General features: G+C 46.1%; 3 protein-coding genes across 3 annotated transcripts in view; 2 read left to right on the forward strand and 1 right to left on the reverse strand.

Annotated features, from left to right (window-relative positions):
- LOC149462484 (uncharacterized) overlaps positions 1-22233 on the reverse strand; it is a 171310-nt gene that overhangs the window by 136124 nt on the left and 12953 nt on the right. The gene's annotated exons all lie outside the window — the stretch shown is intronic.
- LOC149462490 (uncharacterized) lies at positions 10127-15800 on the forward strand. Its single transcript, XM_089676817.1, has 3 exons — positions 10127-10291; positions 15237-15443; positions 15554-15800. Exons 1-3 carry the CDS (start codon positions 10127-10129, stop codon positions 15704-15706), a joined length of 525 nt encoding a protein of 174 aa, XP_089532943.1. The 3' UTR covers positions 15707-15800.
- On the forward strand, positions 15898-18121 carry LOC149462491 (uncharacterized). The gene is made up of 2 exons (XM_089676818.1): positions 15898-16045; positions 16953-18121. Exons 1-2 carry the CDS (start codon positions 15898-15900, stop codon positions 17723-17725), a joined length of 921 nt encoding a protein of 306 aa, XP_089532944.1. The 3' UTR covers positions 17726-18121.

Raw genomic sequence — 22233 nt, forward strand, 5'->3', positions numbered from 1 at the left:
CCCCAAATGTCAGGCTGGTGCAGATATCCCCAAATGTCAGGAGGGTACAAATATCCCCCAAATGTCAGGAGGGTACAGATATCCCCCAAATATGTCAGGATGGTAAAGATATCCCCCAAATGTCAGGACGGTACAGATATCCCCCAAATGTCAGGACGGTACAGATATCCCCCAAATGTCAGAACGGTACAGATATCCCCCAAATGTCAGAACGGTACAGATATCCCCCAAATGTCAGAACAGTACAGATATCCCCCAAATGTCAGAACAGTACAGATATCCCCCAAATGTCAGAACAGTACAGATATCCCCCAAATGTCAGGATGGTACAGATATCCCCCAAATGTAAGGACGGTACAGATATCCCCCAAATTTCAGGACGGTACAGATATCCCCCAAATGTCAGGACGGTACAGATATCCCCCAAATGTAAGGACGGTACAGATATCCTCCAAATGTCAGAACAGTACAGATATCCCCCAAATGTCAGAACAGGACAGATATCCCCCAAATGTCGGGACAGTACAGATATCCCAAAATGTCAAGAGGGTACAGATATCCCCCAAATGTCAGAACGGTACAGATATCCTCCAAATGTCAAAACGGTACAGATATCCCCCAAATGTCAGAACGGTACAGATATCCCCCAAATGTCAGAACAGTACAGATATCCCCCAAATGTCAGAACAGTACAGATATCCCCCAAATGTCAGGACGGTACAGATATCCCCCAAATGTCAGGACAGTACAGATATCCCCCAAATGTCAGGACGGTACAGATATCCCCCAAATGTCAGGACGGTACAGATATCCCCCAAATGTCAGGACAGTACAGATATCCCCCAATTTTTACTTTGGGTACAATGTTGTATGATCGCGCAGTTGTCATGCAAAGTGTGAGAGCGCTGAAACCTGAAAAATGGCCTGGGCAGGAAGGGTGAAAAGTGCCCGGTATGGAAGGGGTTAGTGGGGTACCCCAAGGTTCAGTGTTGGGACCCCGACTTAATAATATATTTTTTTAAACAATATAGGGTCTGATATTAAAAATCCCAAGGGGGATATGATCTTCATGTATAATACATAAGGGGGGATATGATCTCCATGTATAATACATAAGGGGGGATATGATCTCCATGTATAATACATAAGGGGGGATATGATCTCCATGTATAATACATAAGGGGGGGATATGATCACCATGTATAGTACATAAGGGGGGATATGATCTCCATGTATAATACATAAGGGGGGATATGATCTCCATGTATAATACATAAGGGGGGATATGATCTCCATGTATAATACATAAGGGGGATATGATCTCCATGTATAATAAATAAGGGGGGATATGATCTCCATGTATAATACATAAGGGGGATACGATCTCCATGTATAATACATAAGGGGGGATACGATCTCCATGTATAATACATAAGGGGGGATATGATCACCATGTATTATACATAAGGGGGGGGTATGATCTCCATGTATAATACATAAGGGGGGATATGATCTCCATGTATAATACATAAGGGGGGATATGATCTCCATGTATAATACATAAGGGGGGATATGATCTCCATGTATAATACATAAGGGGGGATATGATCTCCATGTATAATACATAAGGGGGGATATGATCACCATGTATAATACATAAGGGGGGATATGATCACCATGTATAATACATAAGGGGGGATATGATCACCATGTATAATACATAAGGGGGGATATGATCTCCATGTATAATACATAAGGGGGATATGATCTCCATGTATAATACATAAGGGGGGATATGATCTCCATGTATAATACAGAAGGGGGGATATGATCTCCATGTATAATACATAAGGGGGATATGATCTCCATGTATAATACATAAGGGGGGATATGATCTCCATGTATAATACATAAGGGGGATACGATCTCCATGTATAATACATAAGGGGGGATACGATCTCCATGTATAATACATAAGGGGGGATATGATCACCATGTATTATACATAAGGGGGGGGTATGATCTCCATGTATAATACATAAGGGGGGATATGATCTCCATGTATAATACATAAGGGGGGATATGATCTCCATGTATAATACATAAGGGGGGATATGATCTCCATGTATAATACATAAGGGGGGATATGATCTCCATGTATAATACATAAGGGGGGATATGATCTCCATGTATAATACATCACCTGAGCTCCGACCTCACTGACAACAACCTTCTTGACCCTTTACAGTCTGGATTTCACTCTCTACACTCCACTGAAACTGCCCTACTAAACCTCACTAATGATCTACTAATTGCTAAAACCAATGGCCACTACTCCATACTCATCCCAACCAATGGCCACTTCTCCATACTAATCCCAACCAATGGCCACTATTCCATACTCCTATTACTTGACCTCTCTGCACCTTTTAATATGGTTGACCATCCACTCCTCCTCAAAAAACTCCACTCTCTTGGCCTTCGAGACTCCACTCTCTCCTGGTTCTCCTCCTACCTATTGCAGCGCTCCTTCAGTGTTACCAATAACTCTGCCGCCTCCTCCTCACTCCCTCTCTTTGTAGGGGTCCCTCAAAGTTCCGTCCTTGGGCCCCTGCTCTTCTCCATCTACACCTCCTCCCTTGGTCACTTGATAAACTCCCACGGCTTTAAGTACCATCTCTATGCTGACGACACACAAATCTCTCTTTCTACTCCTCACCTCACCCCTTCAGTCTCCTCCTCACCTCACCCCTTCAGTCTCCTCCACACCTCACCCCTTCAGTCTCCTCCCATATTACTAACCTACTAAGTGACATATCGGCATGGATGTCTCTCCACTTCCTCAAACTCAATCTTTCCAAAACTGAGCTCTTAGTATTCCCCCCAGCCCGTGCCCCCTCCCCTGACTTCTCCATCAAGATCAATAACACAACCATCAGTCCCTCCCATCATGCCAGGGTACTAGGTGTAATCCTAGACTCCCATCTGTCCTTTCAGTCCCAAATCCAATCACTGTCCAAATCTTGTAGACTTCACCTCCACAACATCTCCAAGATACGCCCGTTCCTAACCTCGGAAACCACTAAGCAACTTATTCACTCCCTTGTTATATCTCGCCTTGACTATTGTAACTCCCTCCTCATTGGCCGACCTCATCGCAGGCTATCCCCTCTTCAGTCTATCATGAAGGCTGCTGCCAGACTCATCCACCTTACTAACCGTTCTGTATCTGCCACCCCTCTCTGCCAATCCCTCCACTGGCTTCCATTCAGTGTCCTCCACCCCTCTCTGCCAATCCCTCCACTGTCCTCCACCCCTCTCTGCCAATCCCTCCACTGTCCTCCACCCCTCTCTGCCAATCCCTCCACTGTCCTCCATTCAGTGTCCTCCACCCCTCTCTGCCAATCCCTCCACTGACCTCCATTCAGTGTCCTCCACCCCTCTCTGCCAATCCCTCCACTGGCCTCCATTCAGTGTCCTCCACCCCTCCCTGCTAATCCCTCCACTGGCTTCCCATTGCCCAATGGATAAAATTCAAAACATTAACAATAACGTATAAAGCTATTTATAACTCTGCCCCAAATTACATCACCAATCTTTTCTCCAAATATCACCCAAACCGTACTTTCCGCTCCTCGCAAGACCCCCTGCTCTCTAGCTCCCTTGTCTCCTCCTCCCATGCTCATCTCCAGGACTTCTCCAGAGCTTCCCCCATCCTGTGGAACTCTTTACCCCAATTTATCACACTATCACCTACTCTGCCCACTTTCGGCAATGTCCGAAAAACCTCTCTCTTCAGGGAAGCCTATCCTGCCCTCAGCTAATACTGGAATCTTCTACTCTTCCAACCAGTCCATCCCCCACAGTTACTACCTTTTGTACCACTAGCCCCTCCCTCCTAGATTGTAAGCTCCAAGGAGCAGGGCCCTCTTAACCCTCTTGTATTGAACTGTATTGTTGCTGTATTGTCTCCCATTATATTGTAAAGCGCTGAGCAAACTGTTGGCGCCATAAATCCTGTATAATAATAATAATAATAATAATAATAAATGACCCACCTGTGCTGATCTCTGTAGGAGTGTCCTCCTCTATAAATGTCCCCGTTATTCCATCCTCCTCCATAGACTGCTGATCATCCCTCACATACGCCTCTTCTTCTTCTGCTTTCACCTCAAATTCTATATCGATTGGATCTCCACTCTAAATCAAGGAAATGAGAGAGAATATCATCTGTAAAATATAAGGTCACAAAAAAAAAAAAAAAAACTCCACACATTGTCTCTATGAGTCTATGTTCTAGATGCTCCGTCCCACCAACCTTGTAATGGTGAGGGATGGTGTGACCTTCCTGTGTGGAATCCCGGGAATACAGAGGACGGAGACATCTCTCTGGTAGGTTCCTGGTATTAGGTGGCTCCATCATATCCTTCTGTCCTTCTGAAAACTCCTCCATCACTCCATACTCCTCATCCTCCTCTTTATACTCTTCTTTAACATCAATATTATCATCCCCGAGGATTCCACTCTGAAAGATATAATAAAACATTCATTGTAACAAACATGCTGTGTATAAATCACAACTACCAATAATTGTCATCATCTACCTGATGATGGTGAGGGATGGTGTGACCTTCCTGTGTGGAATCCCGGGAATACAGAGGACGGGGACATCTCTCTGGTGGGTTCCCATGACTGGATCCATCTGTAGGAAACACACACACTGACTGAATCCATTGTTTCTATGTGTTTATCAGATGATGGGGGATCTAGGTGGATCCTCCGTACTGCTCTCTCCTTTACAATAAAGTCTCCTCTTACCCGGTGATGTGAGGGGCGGCAGATTGTCCATCATGACGTCCTTGTAGAGATCCTTGTGTCCTTCTAAATATTGATGTGTATCATCAACATGCGTGTATCATCTGCTGGAGATAAAAGACATCACAGTGACTATGGAGGAAGAGGATGGACATGACGGGGGGGGTTACTGGGTGTAAATAGAACATAACATCCTATTACCTCCTCTGCTGCCAAATCCACCAATGTCTCTGATCTGTTTTACACCATATGGAACTTCCTGTCTTTATTCCAGATGACTTCCTGTCTGTTCCTGACATCACTTCCTATTAGTACCTGACATCACTTCCTGACTGTACCTGACATCACTTCCTGTCTGTATTCCATAGAGAAGTCCTGTCTGGGTAGTAGAAATGAGATCCCCATCTTGTGGAGTTTAGAGGAACTGCAGCCCCGATAAACGTCCCCTAACCTCTTTGCCGAACAGCCACTGCATTAAAATGGTGGCAGGGTGGCACGGCTGCGCAAAACCACGTTTTTAAATGTGCTCCACACTCCCAAGGTTTTTCTCGGGCAGGGGGGGCGTACGCACGCCCCCACGACTTGTGGCTGTCACCATTTGATCCCAGAGGGATCAATCATTCAGTTTCAGTCAGTGATGTCCGGCTGAAATCGGATGATCGGTCCCTGTCCTATCCTGTCCTTTGTTGACAGTTACACAGGACAGGATATGATGTCATTCTTCTCTGCCTGGGCACATTCCTTCCCAGAGAGAGAAGACATACAAATTGTAAGTAAAACAGCACATACCCACAGTTAGAACACACCTAGGTCACATTTAACCCCCTGATCGGCCCCCCAGTTAACCCCTTCACTGCCCTGTCACCAGTGTCATTGATTACAGTGAACAGATTTTTACTGATCACTGTATTAGTGTCACTGGTGACTTCAGATAGCATTAGTGTCAGTTAGCGCCCCTCCCAGATAGCGTCAGAATGCCGCTAGTACACCAGTAATCACATTTGACCCCTTTATTGCCAGGAACATGCTCACTTGCACTCTAAACCTCCATTGCTAGTATAGTGTCTGAGCGGATCAATATCTTTGATCAGATTAGCGCTATACCAGCGTTCACACTACTATAGTATCCCCAAAAATGCAGCGTTAGCGGGATCAGCCCCGACACCTGCCAGCACCTGCCTTTATCCCCTACGCCCCCCTTCTCCCCCAGCAAGTGCAGTGTCAGTAGATAACTGTCACTTGATACATTACACACAAAACCGCAGTGTTCACAGAATCAGGCCTGATCTCTGTTAGCACTTGTCGGTAAATTTATTGTAGCGGTTCAAGCAGTCCCTGACAGCCAGGCGCTCTTTTTCTGGTGAGTCACACTAGGTACCTATAAATTTAGTGGCCAAAATGTCCAAGCAAAGGTACTCTAGTGACGAGGCCTACAGGATTCTGAGCATGTCAGGTGAGAGCGAAGGGGAAGACTCCCTGACAGAATCAGGCTCAGAATATGAACCTGTAGACAGCAGTGGTACCCTGACAGATCACTCAGATGATGGAGAAGAGGTTCCTGCTGAGGTCAGGCATACCCAACCCCGTTCCCAGGTTGCTGAGGTGGTACAAACGCATGATGACTCTCATATGCAGCAGAGTGCCAGTACTAGTGCCGCACTACCTTTTGGTGAACTGGCGAGCACCAGCGGCCTAGTACATCCTGATCTTTCACATACCAGCACTGCAGTATGACTTGTTGACATGGTGAGTCCCATAAGTGCAGTACAAGCTGGTGGGGTGGTGAGCACAAGTATTGTCCCGCAGCCACCAAAAATTTGCACACAGGCCCATAGAGCAGATAGTATTCTTCCGGGTGTGCTTGCAAATCCTGATTGGCAGCCCACAAATTCTGCAGCACCTGTACTTCCCCCATTCACTGCCCAACCCGGAATTCAGGTGGAAACAGCCAATTTAACTACTTCCCTTGATTTTTTGGAGCTGTTTTTCACGGAAGAGCTCTATGCATTGATTGTGGATCAAAGCATTTTATATGCACAACAGTTTATCACCACCAACCCAAATTCAAACCTTGCCGGACTGTTCGCATGGAAACCTATTACAGTTTCTGAATTTAGGTTTTTTTTGGTCCTAAACCTCCACATGGGCATTAATAAGAAAAATGAATTGCAGTTGTATTGGTCCGCAGACCCGATTCATCATATGCCGTGTTCTCTGCTGTCATGGCCAGGCATAGATATGAGAGTATAATGTGTTTTATGCATTTCAATGACAATACACTCTGTCATCCTCGGGGTGACCCTGAATTTGACCAGCTCCACAAAATTCAGCCCCTCACAAATCACCTTAACCAAAAATGTGCAGATGTCTATACTCCCCACCAAAAAAATGTGTGTTAATTAATTTTTTAGGCCACCTTGCATTCAAACTATTTCTCCCCAATAAGCTGGCCAGATATGGGGTCAAACCTGTATATCAGACCTTTGATTTGGGGGGGTTGGTGCTATCCTGGTATTTCAGGGCCCCCGAACTGATAGGTAGTGAGGAAGTGAAAAGAGGAAGTTATGCACCTTCAGGCTTTCAAAGTGGTCATTGGATTTCGGGCTCCCTGTCATGGAATGCCTGCTCCTTGTTCAAAACCCCCCCCCAGTGCCTGTGTCTTTCCCGTGTCCCCTCACCCTCTCCTCATCCTGTTGCAGCCTTTGAAGATGGGCTGCACAGGATGAGGGGGTCACCTCACCCCCCTGCCCCTCGTCACCTCCTCACATCCTCACGCAGCCTGTGAAGGCAGGCTGTGCAGGATGAGAGGGAACTGACCCCTGTGTCGGACCTCACACCTCTATGGCCATATAGACAGAGAGAAGTGACACCCCACTGAGGGATTCTGGTGCGGGGCCGCTAACCCGGCACTGCGCACCCCTGGTGAGTGCAGTGCAGGGCACGATAGTTTCTCGTGACTGTACTCTCAGACAGACAAAGGCTCTCAAGCGCATGGTCCCTGTCAAGGGACGTGCCTCATTGCCCGGCAATGCGGCGTTGGGCTGGCCATTGCCGGGGCAACCTGGAAGCATCCCGCACAGCTTTTAAAAGGCCAGCTTGAGACCAGGCTTGCTCTCTTCCTCCCGCTGCTGTCCCTGGGGCCACCACAGTCATGGGAGGTCCGGGTGGGGCCCGGGCCTCTGCAGGCATCCCCACTGCGTGCTCTGCATGAGCCCCCTTACCACAGGTCAGACCCCACGGCTAAGACTCCTGCTGCTGTCCCTGGAGCCACTGCGGTTGTGGGAGGTCCGGGTAGGACCCGGGCCTCTGCAGGCATCCCTGCTGAGTGCTCTGCATGAGCCCCCTCCTCAAAGGTCAGACCCCATGGCCATGACTCCTGCTGCTGTTCCTGGCTGCTACGAGGGCCCCTGCTGCTGATTGCTGGGCACTGGAGAAGCTGGCCACTGTGAGGGCCGCTGTCTGTTGCTGAGGGTCCCTGGGAAGCCATCCTGTCTGCAGATCACTGGGCCCCTGGGAAGCTGTCCCATCTGCTGATCATTGGGCCCCTGGGAAGCCATCCCATCTGCTGATCGTTGGGCCCCTGGGAAGCCATCCTGTCTGCTGATCGTTGGGCCCCTGGGAAGCCATCCTGTCTGCTGATCGTTGGGCCCCTGGGAAGCTGTACTGCCTGCTGACCGCTTTGTCCCTGGAAGCTGCCTGCTGCTGAGCGTCTGCAAGTCGCCTATCCCTCTGGAAGCCTCCTGCTGTTGAGCAACTGCAAGACACCTATCGTAAGTGTCCCTAGAAGCCATGAACTGTCCCTGTTGTGCGCACAGACCACCCGTGTCTTGAACTGTCCCTGGTGTGCGCACCGACCCCCGTGTCCTGAACTGTCCCTGTTGTGCGCACAAACTACCCGTGTCCTGAACTGTCCCTGTTGTGCGCACCGACCACCCGTGTCATGAACTGTCCCTGTTGTGCGCACAGACACCCGGGTCATGAACTGCCCCTACTACACGCCTAGACTACCATTACTTGAACTGCCCCATGGCGTGCCCAGAGTATAGCTAACTGTGATGCCCCTGAGTGCTTGAGCCATCGCTACCCATTGAGTCCCCGTGAGCCTGATGTCCCTAGAAAGCTGGGTGGGAGCTGTGCTAGGCCAGACTCCACAGTTGGAGTCCCTTTGAGTCCCCGTGAGCCTGATGTCCCTAGAAAGCTGTGTGGGAACTGTGCTAGGCCAGACTCCACAGTTGGAGTCCCTTTGAGTCCCTATGAGCCCTATGTCCCTAGAAAGCTGAGTGAGAGCTGTGCTAGGCCAGACTCCACAGTTGGAGTCCCGTTGAGTCCCTGTGAGCCTGATGTCCCTAGAAAGCTGGATGGGAGCTGTGCTAGGCCAGACCCCACAACTAAAGTCCCATTGGGTCCCCGTGAGCCTGTTGTCCTTAGTACGCTGTGTTGAGGCCAGACACCAAAGCCAAGCTCCCCTTGAGTCCCCGTGAGCCCACTTACCGTGGGTGTCCCTACAAGCCGCATGTCGCGGAGTGCCATGAACTGTCCTGATTGAGTGTCTTTCAGAGTTCAATAAAGCTTTGTGTGTTTCCCATCTTCTTCGTGGGTTCTGTCCTGCCTACGCTTCCGTTACACTCCCGTATGTAGCTAGGCTCCCAAAACGTCTCTCACATGTGGTATCCTCATACTCGGTAGAAGTAGCAGAATGTATTTGGGGTGTAATTCCACATTTACCCATGGCTTGTGTGAGCAATATGTCATTAAAGTGACAATTTTGTAAAAAAAAAAACTTTTAGAAAAAAATAAATCTTCCATGGACTCAACATGCCTCTCAGCAGATAGCTTAGGGTGTCTTCTTTCTGAAAAGGGGTCATTTGGGGGTGTATGTACTATCCTGGTATTTTAGCACCTCAAGAAATGTGATGGCAGTCAGAAAGTATAAGTTGTATAAATTCCATTATCTATCCCATAGTTTGTAGACGCTATAACTTTCACACAAACCAATTATTATGCAGTTATTGGGATTTTTTTTTACTAAAGAAATATAGCAAAACACATGTTGTCCTAAATTTATGACAAAATTTGAGTTTATTGGATATTTTTATAACAGAAATTAGAAAATATTGTTTTTTTTCCAAAAGATAGAGAATTAAAGTTCCGATTTCCAGAATCCCATCGTTGGGAGTTTGGTTGTATGAGTTTGTTTTTGGAGTAGGTGGTAGAAGGTAGAGAGATGGGAGCTGGAAGGTGTAGAGCTGTTGAAGAGTGTTATGAGGCCCATGGGCTGAGTGTTCTCACACCAGTGCAGGTGAGGTAGCATATGTCTAATTCTGAGGAATTTGTAGAAGTCTTTCTGGTCCTGAAAATAAGTGAGGCTGGGATCCTGAAACATTCTTATGTAAGTGTTGTTCAACAGATCTTTGACGGAGTAAATACCCTTTGTGTACAAGTCTACAGGTGGATATCTTCAGATAGGAGTTCCAAGGTGAGAAGAGAAGGCATTGCAGATGCAGAACTTTTTGCAGTATGTCCAAAGAGGATTACGCCAAAGAGTTCCACATTCATATGATTGGTGTTATGGTGTCCAGGAATTCTGGTCAGTTTCTATCATTGCACCATGGAGAGTATTCTTCCCATCCACACTGCAGTGTAGTATGATGGCTGTAGGGTGGAGGATAGGAAGTGTCGGTCTCGGGAGGAGAAATAAAGCACAGCGGATCATAGGTACAGATCTATTGAATTTGGACACAGCTATGCCAGCAGACTAAAAAAGAGAGCAAATGGCAGAGTGATCCATCCCGGTTACAGTGTGTTTGTATCTATGATAAATGACAGGCTAAACCCACCTGGAGACTTTCTCCACACCTGGAGTGTGCTGAGTTCTTGGAGAACGTCTACACAGTGTTTCCAGATTGGCTTTATCACCCCAACGAGCTCGCTCCAGTTCATGGATGTCATCATTATGTTTGGAGGATCTCACCAGTCAGGAGCCTTTCCTGTCATCCTACATGTTCCCTTCTGAGGATTGTTCTATCCTTCCAAACAAATGTATGAAATCATGGATGAGTCCTCCTTCTATGTGATCTAGAAGATCTTCAATCACAATGTCTTTATGGATGAAGTGGATGGCCCAGTTTATATATTATTTATTGCTTTACAGCTTTATTCCCTCCAGGATTCATTCTTTATTTATAGAACCATTCAAGGAAGTGTTCTTACTGTGAGAGATCTCCACCACCATTCCTCTGTGACCATTACATCCTTGTCATTTATGTCTAACATCCTCATTATCAGTGGATTGATATTTATTTTTATGCATTAAAGAGTATTTTTACATTTTCTTCACCAAAAATTTGATTTCAGAGGGAATCTGTTTTAATTTGTCTTCTATATGTAATAAAATATCTTTGTTAAAGTGTTGGTTCCATAAGAGCTAGAATGATTTGTTCTTCCTTATCTTGTGTTATATATGAATTTCCCTGGTAGCCGTGTAAGGCAGATATTTTACAGGAATGATTATTCAGGCTCCATTCACACCAATGTGTATGTTAGTACTTTCTATTTTCAGAATCGCACAATTTAACATGGCTTCCTATGGGACACGTTCACATCTAGGCTTTTTTGAGCTGCTGTGTTTTTGGAAAGGGTCAGGGACTTTTTTAAAAGCAAAAAGCAGCATTTTGCTACAATAGAGTTCAATAGAGAATCTGCTGAAATGCATGGTTGTGCATTTTTGCATTTTTATTCTGCCCAGCAAAAAAAAAAAAAATGCACTTTGAAAAAAAAAAAAGCTGAACAAAACACAAAACTCAGTAAAAATGCATCACAAACGTATCAACATGCAAGTGTACAATCCAAACGCACATGTTCTGTGTATAAATGGCGGTGTATATAAGTGGGTGCTGCAGCGACCGTCGGCTGGAACAGAACAGAATCAGTAAGGGAGAATATCACCAGCACACCGAGGATCACCAATATGGGGCCAAAAGTTTTATTGAACGTTCACATAGTTACAGCAAGGCAATGTTTCAGAGACTCGCATGACTCCTCCGTCACATGCCTGATGAAGGGGTCCTGCAAGACTTCGATACATTGCCTTGCTGTAACTGTGATCGTTCATTAAAACTTTTGGCCCCGTATTGGTGATCCTCGGTGTGCTGGTGACATTCTCCCTTACAAACATAGCAAAAATGCAAAATGAACTGCGAAAAGCACTGCAAAAAGCAAACTACAAAGCTGTGAACAGAGCCTTACAGATGTTTCTCGGGGCTGCAGTTCCTCTGAGTTCCAGAAGGTGGTGATCTCACTTCTTCCCAGGCAGGACTTCTCTATGGAAGACAGACAGGAAGTGATGTCAGGTACAGACAGGAAGTGATGTCAGACAGGATGTTCCAGGTGGTTTTGAAGTATAAAATAGACGTTACCAGAAGTAGCAGCAGAGGAGGTAATAAGATGTTATTTCCTATTTACACCCAGTAACCCCTCCGTCATGTCCATCCTCTTCCTCCATAGTCACGTCCGTCCTCTTCCTCCATAGTCACGTCCGTTCTCTTCCTCCATAGTAACGTCTGTTCTCTTCCTCCATAGTCACGTCCATCCTCTTACTCCATAGTCACGTCCGTCCTCTTCCTCCATAGTCACATCCGTCCTCTTCCTCCATAGTCATGTCCGTCCTCTTCCTCCATAGTCACTGTGACATCTTTTATCTCCAGCAGATGATGATACACACATATATAGTGTGGGAACCCAGATTAACCCCTTCAGGGGCACAACATTCCCCCACTTCCGGGGCCGGAACATTCTCCTCATTGTGGAGATAAATTCTAGTAATATGGTCCTCTAAACAAACAGCACTGACAATAAATAGACAAGACAAGGACCATCCTGACCATACATGGCCTACAAAGGGCAATGATGACACTACACAGGCAGCCAATGGGCAATCATTACACTATGCAGCCAACACAATGATGGAGTGCCGGGGTCAGGAGTATGGAGCATAGAGCCCCTTACATTGCTGCTCAGGAGGAAGGAAACATTCCCCAGCCGGCCATGAAGAATATGTTCCATCATTGGTGTCAGAGGGAGGGAAATACTGAGGGGTCTGAGGGAAGTAGAGGAGCTGAGGGGTCTCTGAGGAGGTAGTGGGACTAAACAACTCTGGATCCTGTGAAGGTTGCTGCATCTGAAGGACTCTGGGATCTCTGAGAGTTTCCTGCATCTGAAGGACTCTGGGACCTCTGAGGTGGAGGAGTAACTGAAGAACTTTGGTAGCCTGTTAGGAAGTAATAGGGCTGAACAACTCTGAGAGGTTAGTGGGGCTGAAGGACTGTGGGGGCCTCTGAGGGGTATTCAGGCTGCAAGGCTCTGAGGTAAGAGGGGGCTTTAGGGCTCATAGGAACTCTTGGTCTCTGATGGTCCTCCCACCCCACCTTCACTTACTTTTCTGACCTCCTTAAAGAACTCCTGCCAGCACGTGTAGGGAGTCTTCACCTCACCATCTCACTGGTCAAGAAATATATTGCAAGACACAAAATAGAACAAAGAAGGACACTTGGTCCTTGGGGAGGTCTGTATGCATAGCATTAATGCTTAATGGGCGGACAGTCCAATACCTTCCCATACCACAGAATCTGGCAGTGCCCGGTAATAGAATTCAGAGCCAGAAAAATCCACTGCCACTCTGTACAATGTCCTGGAAATGTCAGAATACTTGGCAACTAGGAGATCAAACCCTTCCTCCTGCTGTCCTCCTCCTACCCAAACATAGAAGAGATGAGAACAGACTCCTCCCCCACAGCTCTCTACTCCACCAGCACCATCCTCCTGCTACCCAATCCCTTCTCTTACTGCAGAGAGTGACAGTGACATCACTCCTGTCAGTCAGCAGGCTGCTGGAGATTGGAGCCTTGCAGCCGGAGTTCTGCCAATTATCCTGATTATCCAGTAATTCCGGCCAGCAAGTTCCCCTTCCTGGACCTCATGATGAGCCGACATTGACCTCACAGCACTGCCTCAGAGCAAACTAGTCATAGGAAGGATCATATTTATCATTCCTTGTCTGCAGATCTAATACTCATCAAAACCAGTTCAGAGACCAAACAAACCCAACAGAGAAAAGGGGATTTCTGATCTGGCAGGACAAGAGGGTCCCGGGACCTTTAAAATTTTGTAAACCCTAAACAGTCCAGACTAAATGTCTTCTCATGGGGGGAGTAGTTCTTCAATGTCCAGCAACCCTCCTATTCCCCCCTCACATCCACATCCTATTATTGTGTGACCAATACCATCCAAATCATTCTTACTTTCATTTCCCAAAGTTATCCGTCTACAAGGAGACCTGTATAGATCACATGATGGCACCAATGAGGATGGAGGAGGACCGGAGTCACATGACTGAGAAGATACTAAACCTCACCCTGGAGATCATCTACCTGCTGACCGGAGAGGTGAGGAGGATTCTGGGAGGTCACATGACATCACTCTGATCTCTATTAATAAAACACAGACCTGACCGGAGAGGTGAGGAGGATTCTGGGAGGTCACATGACATCACTCTTATCTCTATTAATAAAACACAGACCTGACCGGAGAGGTGAGGAGGATTCTGGGAGGTCACATGACATCACTCTCATCTCTATTAATAAACAGACCTGACCGGAGAGGTGAGGAGGATTCTGGGAGGTCACATGACATCACTCTTATCTATATTAATAAAACACAGACCTGACCGGAGAGGTGAGGAGGATTCTGGGAGTCTAACATGATATTCCTATTTGTTCCTCAATACAGAGATTTCCTCTTCTGAAGTCAGGTGATCATATGACCATCACAGTGCCTCCATGTGACTCACTAAACCCTGAGAGACACAACATGCAGAAGATTCTAGAAGTCACCAAGAAGATGATGGAGCTGCTGACAGGAGAGGTGAGCGGTGCCGGGAATTCTGGGACATTCTCCAGTAACAGACAAGGGATGTGTCTGGATGGTGACTGTATCATTGTGTGTGTCAGGTTCCTATAAGGTGTCAGGGTGTCACTGTCTATTTCTCCATGGAGGAGTGGGAGTATTTAGAAGGACACAAGGATCTCTACAAGGACGTCATGATGGACAATCAGCCGCCCCTCACATCACCGGGTAAGAGGAGACTTTATTGTAAAGGAGAGAGCAGTACGGAGGATCCACCTAGATCCCCCATCATCTGATAAACACATAGAAACAATGGATTCAGTCAGTGTGTGTGTTTCCTACAGATGGATCCAGTCATGGGAACCCACCAGAGAGATGTCCCCGTCCTCTGTATTCCCGGGATTCCACACAGGAGGGTCACACCATCCCTCACCATCATCAGGTAGATGATGACAATTATTGGTAGTTGTGATTTATACACAGCATGTTTGTTACAATGAATGTTTTATTATATCTTTCAGAGTGGAATCCTCGGGGATGATAATATTGATGTTAAAGAAGAGTATAAAGAGGAGGATGAGGAGTATGGAGTGATGGAGGAGTTTTCAGAAGGACACAAGGATATGATGGAGCCACCTAATACCAGGAACCCACCAGAGAGATGTCCCCGTCCTCTGTATTCCTGGGATTCCCCACAGGATGATTCTACCATCCCTCACTGTTACATGGTTGGTTGGACTGAGCATCTAGAATATAGACTTGAGGAAAAATATGTGGATTTTTCATGTAAGTTTACATTTATATATTTTTGGTTAAATTTCTCATTCTCTTGGTTTAGGGTGAAGATCTGATGGATATAAAAGTTGAAGTGAAAGCAGAAGAAGAAGAGGCGTATGTGAGGGATGATCAGCAGTCTATGGAGGAGGATGGAATAACGGGGACATTTATAGAGGAGGACACTCCTACAGAGATCAGCACAGGTGGGTCATGAACACTAAATCCATTCCTCCACCCATACTGCTCACTGATTGGTCCAGAGTAGGGCGGGGACTGGGTGATATCAGCCTGTAATCCCCTGGTCACTTTCCTGAGCTGTGTTCCCCGTCCTGTATTCCTGGATTTCTCTCGGATAATCTTCCTTCTCTGTGCTGCAGACACAATTTATGTATCTAGACTGGATTTATGGAGGTTCTGGGGATCAGCTGGAAGCTAAATCTTAATTCATTGCCTCTGCTCAACGTAGACACCTGTCAGAGCCTAGACTTGAACCCAGGACCTGTACTGTGTCTGGCAGTAACTCTTCGCACTGAGCTACCTGATATAATGGACGGCACTTTGCTTAATCCATTGCTGTGTTTTCTCCTGAGCCTTGAAATCTTTGCTCCTCCCATGAACTTCCTGATTTAAGCCATGTCTCTGCACTTCCTGTTTGGCAGATTATTGTGCCTTCTCCATCCAATATCTTGCCCTTGTCTCTCCTGCTACCTTCTGTACCTTCACTACTGACCTGGAACAACTTGTTACTGACCCTTGGCTTGTTTATTGACTACTACTACTGTGACCTGGTACTAACACGCAGCAAAACCCATACCCACCATCTGGAGCTCTGGTGATACTGGTTAGTGCTTAGACCCCGCACCTCAGGTGAGCCTACGTCATCTGTCAGGGTGACCTGCCTGTATACCTATCCTGTTGGTTGGTCTTCTTCTATAAATACTGGTCTCTGAGCCTGACCTCTGACCAGCACAGAAAAATCTGACCCAAACATGGAGGCCGCTATAGCCTACCAAGAAAAATGTTCCGAACTGGAAAGTGTAGTAAAGGGGCAACAGGAGAAAATCCATCACTGCAAAGATGATTGCTGGGCATATGTTCCCGTGATGTTGCTAACACAGGCATGCCTCTGTCATGATGAGTGATAGAGGGGGTGGGGACCCTCGTCCTATAATCCCCTCATCACTGTCCCTCCTATAAAAGACAGTTCTGGTTGTTTCCTCACTCTCTGACTAAGGTCCATGAATAAAGAAATGACCTGGTAGGAGATCAGAGGAGCCATTTCCTAGTTCCCTTGAGGGTGGAATTGTAAGCTCCTCAGAGACCAAGCTGCCTGATGTGGGCGGAGTCCTGGTTTGGGGGAACCAATCAGCTCCTGTCTAGTAATCCTCTTTGTCTTTGTATTTTAGTCCATGGCCGGGAGATGAGGAAAACCTCCGAGGATTGTCTCACTTTGTCTCCAGACTGGAAAGTAGAAGATGAGGACATCACACAGTATAGTCCAGGAGAAAACCCGGCTCCCTCCAATGTCCATCCGGCACCACCCAGTGTAGATGGACCATCGGATTCCTCGTATCATGAGGAACCTCAGACTGTGCAGGACCGGGCCGGCCTTCCAACAGGGAAGAGCTTCTCCTGTACTGAGTGTGGGAAGGGTTTCTGTTCTAAATACAAACTTAATGTGCATAAAAGATCTCACACGGGGGAGAAGCCGTATTCCTGTCCTGAGTGCGGGAAATGTTTTTCAAGGAAGACCCGTCTTTACACACATCAGAGATCTCACACGGGAGAGAAGCTGCATTCCTGTCCTGAGTGTGGGAAAAGTTTTTCACAGAAGTCCAGTCTTTACACACATCAGAAATCTCACACGGGAGATAAACCGTATTCCTGTCCTGAGTGTGGGAAAAGTTTTTCACAGAAGTCCAGTCTTTGCACACATCAGAGATCTCACACCGGGGAGAAGCCATATTCCTGTCCTGAGTGTGGAAAGTGTTTTTCAGATAAGTCCAATCTTTACACACATCAGAGATCTCACACAGGGGAGAAGCCTTATTTCTGTCCTGAGTGCGGGAAATGTTTTACAAAGTCTTCCAATCTTTACACACATCAGCGATCTCACACAGGGGAGAAGCCGTACTGCTGTCCTGAGTGTGGGAAATGTTTTTCACAGACGTCCAGTCTTCATAAACATCAAAGATCTCACACGGGAGAGAAGCCACTTTCCTGTCCTGAGTGAGGGAAATGTTCCTCACTAAAGTCCTGTCTTCCTGTACATCAGGGGTCCCACACAACCCTGGAGGTGTATTAGTGCCTTGAGTGCAGGAAATGTCTTCTAGATGAATGTTGCTGGACATCCCAGCTCTCATGTGGGGAAGAAGCACACCCTGATATACACCTCAGATATACTCCATGGCTGATCTTCATCATGGAAGAAACAGTTCATAAGGAGATCAGAGGTCCCCAAAGACATGGATGAAGTGTGGGACCGGGTTGGCCATTGATAGCAGGAGAAGAATAAAAATGGAGTCCTGCCCTGTGATTGGCTGAGTACATTTTGTGGTGGGAGATTTCACAAACACTTGCAGGTCTTTTTAAAAAAAAATGGTTCTACCTCCTGTATACCGGACACTTTCACCCCCTTCCTGCCTAGGCTGACTGGTAACTATCAGCGCTCTCACACTTTGAATGACAATTATACAGTCATGCAACATTGTACCCAAATTATATTTTTGTAATTTTTTCACACAAATAGATATTTATTTTGGTGGTATTAAACACCACTTTTTACCATTTCTGCTTGTTTCTTGTTTTTACAAATAAATGGTCTTTCCTTATAAATGTAGACAAAGGTGTATTCTGTGCCATTTCTTGGGTACAATAACCCCAATCAGTGTCTATGATTCAGTGTGTAGGAGAGTTATAGAGTCTAGTAGAGAAACAATCTCCTGCGCCACAATATAAATGTAGATAATTTAAGCAGCCTGTATTAAAGGTGCCACAGCCACAGCACCAAAATCATCAACTAAAGTATATAAACCAATTAATACGGCGCTATACTAACAAACAAACGATACAATAAGAATAAACACATAAAACTGACATTAGTGTAGGGTGAGGTGGACGGCTATGAGAGTATCATGCATTGGAGTGACAGGAAACATATGGTGAATATTGTCCTTAGTGAATCACACAGACTTCATGCAGGTGTGAGCTGCAATGTGCCAATCCTCTAAGGCTGGGGTGCCCCCTCACCTTCCTGCTCAGGCCCCCAGGGACCAAAGAGCCTTGGGTAGTAACTGTAATATTCCTCCAGATAACAGGTGGATCCCTCTGGCAGTAATGATGTAACTCACTCCTCCTGGTTAGCCTCAGCACTAGATGGTAAGCCTCAGCAATCGTTGGTATCCGTGGTGTCTCTCCGGTAATGGCTCTCCAATACGGTCACCAGTGAGGCAAGAGAGACTTATATAGTGTAAAACCTTTTATTTATTTTTAAAAGAAACTAAGAGCCTACCCACACAGATCTTCAGACAAGCAAGCCTTTACACCACTCCAAGGGTGTACTGTATTCGGAAAACGGAGCACCAAGATGGCGCCCACGCCGGATATGACGTCAGGCCGTCGATCGTAAGAAGCTCCTCCCACTGGCGTATCTACGCGTTACGTCACTCAAACACGTGACTTCGTGTTAGGCCTAGCGGATGCCCCATCACCTCAACGTCCACCCTCCACCCCTCGTACCTCTCCCATTTGGCATACCCCATCTCCACGGAGGGATAGAAGGAGAGTCAGACAGGATCCGGGTTGACAGGTCCATTCTCACTTGCCTAATACCTATTGTTTGACAGTCCTTGGTCCTGCCTATTGTCTTTTCTGACTTTACCAAGAATTGGGACACAGGGATTTTGCTCTTTATATCTTACGTTGTCAGGATGTGTATTTCTATGGATACTGCTGTGATAATTTTGTAATTCTGAGTATTATGTGTGCCTTGCATTGATAGCTGGACGAGTTAAGGTATAACAAGGGTCTTTGGACCCTCCTAATTACGCCCATTAATTTATGGTTTCACAACTCTTCGACGCGTTTCCCCACCCTGCCTCCTGACATGGCCGGAGGTGTCGCTGCCCGACTGAGGGGTGGCAGCTCCGTTTTCCATGTTTTAGGGAGACAGGGTCTGGGCCCATTTGTCCCCTTAATATTTGAACTTTTTGTTTTATCAGGTATGACAAATTTTCAGCCTGATCCATGTTCTTCAGTTACCCTCTTAATTGTAGGAGCTATTAAAATCTCCTCTCCATTGTTTTTTGTATTCTCTTTTCTCAAAACTTTAGTGCATGAGGATGGTGTTGTGTCGGTCTGTGGACATCACGGCCCCCATGTTGGGGCCGGGGGGTCCCCTAGGCTGGTTCTGCCACCTGTACGTCTGTCTGATGTAGACCTGCGGATTTCTATGTCTAGCCAAATAATTTTAGGGGATATCCCTGCAGTGTGTACTTTTATGATGATAGTAACAAGCTATGTTTACTATGGTAATTCAATGTATTTCACATAATGTCCAGGGTTTCAATTCGCCAAACAAGCGCAAAACAGCCTTTCTTCAATATAAACGACTGGGAGCCAAGATCATCTTATTACAGGAAACACATTTTGCAGCCACAAAGCACCCGACATATTTTCATAGATCTTATAGGCAGGGGTATTATACCCTTCATTCCTCCAAGAGTAGGGGAGTGGCCATCTTTCTACATAACTCATTCCCCTTTGAGGTTCAACATGTGTATCGTGATCCAGACAGTAGGTTTATCATTCTTAAAGGCATCCTTTCAGGTCGAGAACTTACTATTGCTAATGTCTATGCACCGAATTCGGCACAAACTACCTTTTTTTCAAAATTTTTTGCTGCTCTAGATAGGTTTTTGTCCCCCCATCTATTGGTGGGTGGGGATTTTAATCTGGTGGCAAATCCTCTTTTAGACCGTAGTTCCCCCTCGCACTCTTCCCAGGCTTTCCCAAAATCCCTTACTAAGAAACTAGATGCCCTCCAGTTGGTGGATGCCTGGAGAGCACACAACACCGGAGCCAGGGATTACACATTTTATTCCCACCCTCATGACTCTTATGCTAGATTAGACTACATATATTGTACCCCGATTTTACTAGCTAATTCTAGGATAGCTTGCATTCATTTGAGCCCCTGGTCGGATCACAGTATTGTGGCCTTATCTATCACGTTTGTGGGATTGGCACCTACTCCCTTCTCTTGGAGACTTAATGACTCTATGCTCACTGATATTAACTCTCGCCATGAGGTGGTCACATCTATTCAGGAATACTTTCAATCTAATTCAACTCCTGATATTTCCCCAGCCACACTCTGGGTAGCCCACAAGGCGGTCCTACGAGGCCGACTTATCTCCATGGCCTCATCCAGAAATAGAAAACGTTGGCAGCAAATACTACTTCTAACCCGAGAATTAGAAGCACACTATAGAAGCCATGTCGCTAATCCATCTCTACTTAATAAACAGCTACTGTCCCAAAAGCGCTTGGAACTGAATTCCCTGCTTTCCCAAAAAACTGAAAAGGCCCTCCGCTGGTCGAAGGCCTCGTTCCTATTACATAGTAACTCGGCATCTACCATGTTTGCAAGGAAATTGAACCACTCTCTGCGCCCCCCACACGTGTATAAATTGCGTACTAATTCAGGTGCTATTTCATCTCTACCTCAGGAAGTCTTGGGTATTTTTGAAAATTTTTATTCTAAGCTACTAGCTCCTCCGCAGTCAGATTCTGTTTCTCTATCAGATTCATGGCTGGATTCTATACCCCTCCCTGCTCTTACACCTTCTCAGATTGTCTCTCTTAATGCCCCCTGTACTTTAGAGGAAATAACATGTGCGATAGGCGCGCTCAAGCGCTCTACTGCACCGGGTCCTGACGGATTTACCGCTAGCTATTATAAACATTTCACCTCTACATTGGCTCCATACTTGATAACTTTATTTAATGATGTTTTGCAGGGGGGTAAGTTCCCCGAGGAGATGTTGTTGGCTAACATGTCTCTAATACCCAAGCGACAGAAAGACCACTGTTTGCCACAAAACTATAGACCAATCTTGGTCATGAATAACGATCTAAAAATATTTAGCCGTATTTTGGCGGACCGGTTGGCCCCTATCATCTCCTCTTTGGTCTCTCCAGACCAGTCGGGTTTTATTCCTGACAGATTTATTACTGATAACATTCGTCTCACTCTAAACGTTATTCAAGACGCCAATTTACATTCCAAAGAGGTTCTGTTGATGAGTTTGGATATAAACAAGGCCTTTGACAGTGTTCTTTGGCCCTACTTGTTCTCCTTGCTACAGAAAATGGGCTTCAGTGATGGGTTTTTGGCAGGCATACATGCCCTATACAACTCTCCTAAAACAAGAATAAGGCTTCCTGGCTGTAACTCTGACTTTTTTACATTGGGTAGAGGTACCCGCCAGGGCTGTCCTCTTTCGCCGCTTTTATTTGCGCTGGTGTTGGAACCTGTGGCATTGGCAATTAAATCACATTCGGACATTTCTGGCTATTCATTATTAGTTTCACATTTTAAGCTGAGCATGTATGCTGATGATGTTATGCTTTTTATTACTAACCCGTTGACTTCTTTACCTAACTTGTGTGCTGTATTGAACGATTTTGCCAAATTGTCAGGTCTCACCGTTAATTTTACCAAATCTGTGATCATGCCTG

Source organism: Staurois parvus, unplaced genomic scaffold (assembly GCF_062004578.1).
Source record: "Staurois parvus isolate SC_StPar_1 unplaced genomic scaffold, SC_StPar_1.0 ptg000174l, whole genome shotgun sequence".
In the NCBI taxonomy this organism is placed as follows: Eukaryota; Metazoa; Chordata; class Amphibia; order Anura; family Ranidae; genus Staurois; species Staurois parvus.

Bases quoted from the DNA above. Each gene is read 5' to 3' on its own strand.
- LOC149462490 (XM_089676817.1), top strand. From the start codon at position 10,127: ATGTCTAATTCTGAGGAATTTGTAGAAGTCTTTCTGGTCCTGAAAATA. The intron at 10,292-15,236 runs GTGAGAAGAGAA...TATATCTTTCAG, and splicing joins CTTCAGATAGGAGTTCCAAG to AGTGGAATCCTCGGGGATGA. The intron at 15,444-15,553 runs GTTGGTTGGACT...CTCTTGGTTTAG, and splicing joins CCATCCCTCACTGTTACATG to GGTGAAGATCTGATGGATAT.
- LOC149462491 (XM_089676818.1), top strand. From the start codon at position 15,898: ATGGAGGTTCTGGGGATCAGCTGGAAGCTAAATCTTAATTCATTGCCT. The intron at 16,046-16,952 runs GCACTTTGCTTA...CTTTGTCTCCAG, and splicing joins GCTACCTGATATAATGGACG to ACTGGAAAGTAGAAGATGAG.